This window comes from Centroberyx affinis, unplaced genomic scaffold, assembly GCF_046629955.1.
Source record: "Centroberyx affinis isolate AG114_WGS23_722 - 3 ecotype Tasmania unplaced genomic scaffold, CSIRO-AGI_Caff_v1 ptg008149l_1, whole genome shotgun sequence".
In the NCBI taxonomy this organism is placed as follows: domain Eukaryota; kingdom Metazoa; phylum Chordata; class Actinopteri; order Beryciformes; family Berycidae; genus Centroberyx; species Centroberyx affinis.
In genome coordinates, this window is record NW_027284059.1 from 25,001 (window position 1) to 30,555 (window position 5,555).

Consider the following 5,555-nt stretch of genomic DNA (forward strand, 5'->3'; position numbering starts at 1 on the left):
CTCTGGTTGCGTAATGTTAGACCAGCAATTGATCCTAATTGCATAAGAAGACAACAGCGTCAGCAATAAAAACAATGTCTGGGGGGAAAAGAGAGAGAGAGAGAGAGAGAGAGAGAGACAGAGACAGAGACAGGGAGGGGGAGAGAGGGAGGGAGAGAGAGAGAGAGAGATGAAAGGAAAGCCATATAAAGACAAAGGAAACCTCGCTCCAGATTTCAGCTAATCTTTAATCTTGTCATCTAACATACAGGATGAAAAGCCTGTGTGTGTGTGTGTGTGTGTGTGTGTGTGTGTGTGTGTGTGTGCATGTGTGTGTGTGTGTGTATGTGTGTGTGTGTGGGACAGTCATCTGATGCTTCCAGTCAGTAGATACAGTAGAACTCCAGTGGCAAAGCTCTAACCCATAATATTATTTTGGCTGGTGTTGCCTAGCAACAACATTTCATTCCAGGAGGTAAAATCTGAACTCAAAGAACCTCAAAATCCTTATGTTGTTCTACTCTACTCTGTTATACTCTACTCTACTCTGTTATACTCTACTCTGTTATACTCTACTCTGTTATACTCTACTCTACTCTGTTATACTCTACACTACTCTGTTATACTCTACTCTGTTATACTCTACTCTGTTATACTCTACTCTACTCTGTTATACTCTACTCTGTTATGCTCTACTCTGTTATACTCTGTTATACTCTACTCTACTCTGTTATACTCTACTCTGTTATACTCTACTCCTCTCTGTTATACTCTACTCTGTTATACTCTGTTATACTCTACTCTACTCTGTTATACTCTACTCTGTTATGCTCTACTCTGTTATACTCTGTTATACTCTACTCTGTTATACTCTACTCCTCTCTGTTATACTCTACTCTGTTATACTCTGTTATACTCTACTCTACTCTGTTATACTCTACTCTGTTATACTCTGTTATACTCTACTCTGTTATACTCTACTCTACTCTGTTATACTCTGTTATACTCTACTATGTTATACTCTACTCTGTTATACTCTACTCTGTTATACTCTACTCTACTCTGTTATACTCTACTCTGTTATACTCTGTTATACTCTACTCTGTTATACTCTACTCTACTCTGTTATACTCTGTTATACTCTACTCTGTTGTACTCTACTCTGTTATACTCTACTCTGTTATACTCTACTCTGTTATACTCTACTCTACTCTGTTATACTCTGTTATACTCTACTCTACTCTGTTATACTCTACTCTGTTATACTGTACTCTGTTATGCTCTGTTATACTCTACTCTACTCTGTTATACTCTACCTTCTTCTACTCCCCTTAATCTACTCTAAGTGAAATGCATGTGAAGAAATGATGTGGAATGTCTAGTAAACCTTGTGTTCAGGGTTTCTGCAGGCCTTGAAAATCCTTGAAAGTTTGTGGATTTGAGAAAAACAAAGCCTTAAAGTTTATGAAAATGAAAGGACAGACTTAGAAATGCTTGATTTTTTTAATCACAATTTAGCTCCAAAATTCATCAGCATGCCTCAGCCGGTCTGGATCAACTGTCCATCCTGAGGAAAAAACCCAGGCCAGGATTTCATGACTTGACAATTTAGAGTCCTTGAAAAGTCCTTGAAGTCAGTGAGTGTGGGACCCTGTGTTGCACTTCTCAAAGCAGTGCTGCAGAGTGTTTTCCAGGTCCCTCTCAGGTGAACAGAGTGAGTTTAATTAGTATTTTCCTGTCTTGCTGTGGTTGCAGCGGCCTACATCAAAGTCTACCTGCTGGAGAACGGGATGTGTGTGGCCAAGAAGAAGACCAAGTCCGTGAGGAAATCTCTGGATCCGCTCTACAACCAGGTGCTGGTCTTCTCCGAGAGCCCGCAGGGGAAGGTGGTGCAGGTAGGAACACGTGTGACCCCATGTGACCCCATGTGACCCCATGTGACCCTCAATCAAATCACTCTTTTACAGTCATCCAGTCGTCTGACAACAGAAACAGAAAGATCAGTGACAACAGCTGTGTTGTGTTATAAGCTGCTGTATGTTGAAACACTAAATCAGTGTCACAGACAGAGTCGGACGAGACAGAAAGTTTGTTTCTTAACATTGCTGGCAATGGTGAGAACTGATCTATAACCAACTTATACACAAGACTAGAAGGGCACCCGGAGAGCGCAGACCTCCGCCATTATTATTGCTTGTTCGTGAGTCGGATCCGGATCCGCTCCAAAATTTAATGGGTTCTTCCTTGGCCCATGCTGCACCCTTCCACAAAGTTTCATGAAAATCGGGCCAGTAGTTTTTCCATAATCCTGCAAACAGACAAACAAACAAACAAACGGCACCGAAAACATAACCTCCTTGGCGGAGGTAATAACACTATAGTTTTGTGCTGAAAGTTCATTAAAACCATCTCAGTTGAGTCCAGGTAAATTCCAAAACCAGATCCAGTCAAGTTCAAGTCAAGACCGAGACCAGAGCAAATGAACACCAAAATAGCCAATAAACGGTGTTTTTCCAAATGTAAAAAAATAATGCTTAAGGATTTTTGTAAGGATGAGCAGAGATGTGGATCTACATGCAGGAGCTCTGGACTAAACCCTTCATCCAACTGATCAAAGCATAGAATTTGACCATTTTCAGGCCAAAAAAATCACTTTATCTACAGGAATTCAGTGTTTATTGTCGGATTGTAAAAGCCTCTGAAACAGCATTTAGAGCATCATGGGACACTAAAACTCCTAAATACTAAAACTGATAATAATAATGATAATAATAATAATAATTATAATCCCACTACTATAATTGGAGAGCGGTTTGTGTGTTTTTGTGTCCCGAGAGGAGGAGGAGGAGAGGAGACAAGGAGAGGAGAGGAAGAGAGGAGAGGAGGAGAGGAGAGGAGACAAGGAGAAGAGGAGAGAAGACAAGGAGAGGAGACAAGGAGAGGAGAGGAGAGGAGAGGAGAGGAGAGGAGAGGAGAGGGAGGAGAGGAGAGAGGAGACAAGGAGAGGAGAGGAGGAGAGGAGACAAGGAGAGGAGACAAGGAGAGGAGAGGGGGAGAATAGGAGAGGAAAGGAGAGGAGAGGAGGAGAGGAGACAAGGAGAGGAGGAGGTTATAAATTCTAGTAATAATAATAATCAATAATGATGATACGAAGAAGAAGAAGAAGAAGAAGAAGAAGAAGAAGAAGAAGAAGAAGAATATTCATGCATACTTGCGTGGAATCGGCAACTTTCTCCCAGCGTTTGTTTCCAGCAGCTGTGGATTTTAAAAATGGCGGTGGTCTACAGACAGTCTACAGACCGTCTACAGACCCTCTTCAGACCCTCTACAGACCCTCTACAGACCACGTGTTCTGCTCCTGCGTCATTCACATGATGACGACTTGTTCCCAGCAGCCTGTCTGCTGGTTACCAGACAGGCTGCACTGTGACAGCAGGGACACAATATGGCAGCTTCCTCTGAACACCATGTGAGCCAGGCCAGCCTAAACCCTTAAAATAGCAAAAAGGGAGAGCTGCTGCATCGGGATCAGGTGGATTGATAAATGTCAGTGGGAAATCGGTCGGCGGGTCCGGTGTCCTGACTGAGTGGAAACAGCCAGCCGCTCGTCACCGGAGCCCGCGGTGGGAAGTAGAGACGGAAAGTAGAGCTCAGACATTTCTGTTGGGAATCTGAGCTGAGCTTCTGCCTTCGCTCAGGTGCAAAAATATCACTGGAACATACTGATATCCTCTGATTATTACGGGGGGGGGGGTGTGTGTGTGTGTGGTGTGTGTGTGTGTGTGTGTCATCTAAACCAGTGATTCTCAACCTTTTTCATATCAAGGACCCCTAATTTAGTACACATTAGGGCCACGGACCCCCATTTTATTCTCTCAGACCCAAATCTGAGAATATTTTTATTGTTAGATATTATTTTGTCCAGAATTCCCATCTGTATTGAGGGATAACAGTGAAATGAATCATTCTTCTACATTCTCTAATTGAGTTAACTTCTTGTAAATTAAATTATACTGAAGTTTAACAATTCATTCAACTTTCTGGGGATCCCCTGGAACCCCCTCAAGGACCCCTTCTGGTCCCCACGTTGAGAACCACTGATCTATATTGTGGTTAACAGCAAAACCGGATCAGTCAACTTCAATCTTCTATCTTGACAATACACCAACGCACCTACACACATCTCCTCTTTGAAGTGTGTGTGTGTGTGTGTGTGTGTGTGTGTTCCGCTTGTTCATTCATTCATTCACTCATTCATTCTTTCTTTCTTTCCTTTTTCCTTGCTTTCTTTCTATTCCTTTTGTTCATTCTTTTCTTCTTTGTTCTGTCTCATTTTTCTTTCTTTCATTCTGTTTGTTTGTTTGTTGTTCTGCCTTTGTTCTCAATGGTGTAACATAAGGAACCTCTCTCTCTCTCTCTCTCACACACACACACACACACACACACAAACTACACGCTACAAAATCCAAAAGCCACCACCATTTATTTTCTTTTCATTCATTACAGTTCTATTTTCTTTCTGTATATATATTCATGTTTTTGCTATTTTCTTATAGTACAAATTTTCCTCTCATGTCTCTGTTTCTCAGTATTTTCCTCTGCTGTTGTTTTGCTCACCTTCATCCAGCACATGATGCAATTCAGAGATTTTCATACTTTTCATTCATATATTTCCACTTAATACGCTCTAGTGTTTGATACTTCCACATTCGCTCTATTCTTCCTTACATTCTGTTTTCTCTGCTATTATAATTCAGTTTCCCAAGTTTCATCTCCTCTCCTCTCCTCTCCTCTCCTCTCCTCTCCTCTCATCGTCTCTCCTCTCCTCTCCTCTCCTCTCCTCTCCTCTCCTCTCCTCTCTCTCATACATGTGTGTTGTTAGCGGGTCAGGTTTCCTCAGATCCAGGGTGTTCAGCAGGTTGAAAGCGCTGTGTGTTTAGCAGAAAGGCCTGAAGCTGCGTAATGAGCCTCTCAGCACCTCCCTCCCTCCTAATGATGAGCTGTCTGAGCCGCTGTCCTCTGTGTGTCATCACTCTCATTCACACTGGATAATGAAACTCCCTGGAATCAGCGGCGGCGGCGGCGGCGGCGGCCTGGATACAGTTGTAGAAGGTCGAGATTTTTCATTTTGTCACTTCCTGATTTAGCGAAGGGAAACGCTGAGCCGTCTTCCTCTGCAGGTTCTACTGCTGCCTCCAGTTTCCCCCGTACAGCAAATCCACATGTGAAAACCCACATGTGGATTCACAGCACATGTGCTTTTTTGGACAACGTTGTTACATGTGAACAATTTTTTTCACATTGTATTGTGACATCACATGTAACAGTTTGATGTGAAAATTTAAATTGATAGGTGAGGTGTAGCTATTATTTTTTTTTACACATGTGAACTTTTTTTTTTACATGTTTTCACCAATTTTATTTCACAAAATTTCTAAATATTTTCACATGGGGAATTTCACATGTTCACATATGAAAACCAACATGTTTTTCGAAAAAGTACAAGTACATCTTATCTTATCTTATCTTATCTTAGTCAAGTCACACATTTGGTTTTGTGCAATCTGGAAAAGGAA

At 41.8% G+C, this 5,555-nt stretch overlaps 1 protein-coding gene across 1 annotated transcript in view; it reads left to right on the top strand.

Moving 5' to 3' along the window:
• Positions 1-1,874, top strand: part of LOC139640014 (regulating synaptic membrane exocytosis protein 4-like) — a gene marked incomplete at its 3' end in the record, with an annotated part of 16,863 nt that extends 14,989 nt beyond the window's left edge. Inside the window, exon 4 of the mRNA XM_071514174.1 lies at positions 1,735-1,874. Within this exon, the coding sequence (XP_071370275.1) occupies positions 1,735-1,874 (140 nt within the window). The remainder of the gene's footprint in view (positions 1-1,734) is intronic.
• Between the last annotated feature and the right edge of the window lie 3,681 nt (positions 1,875-5,555).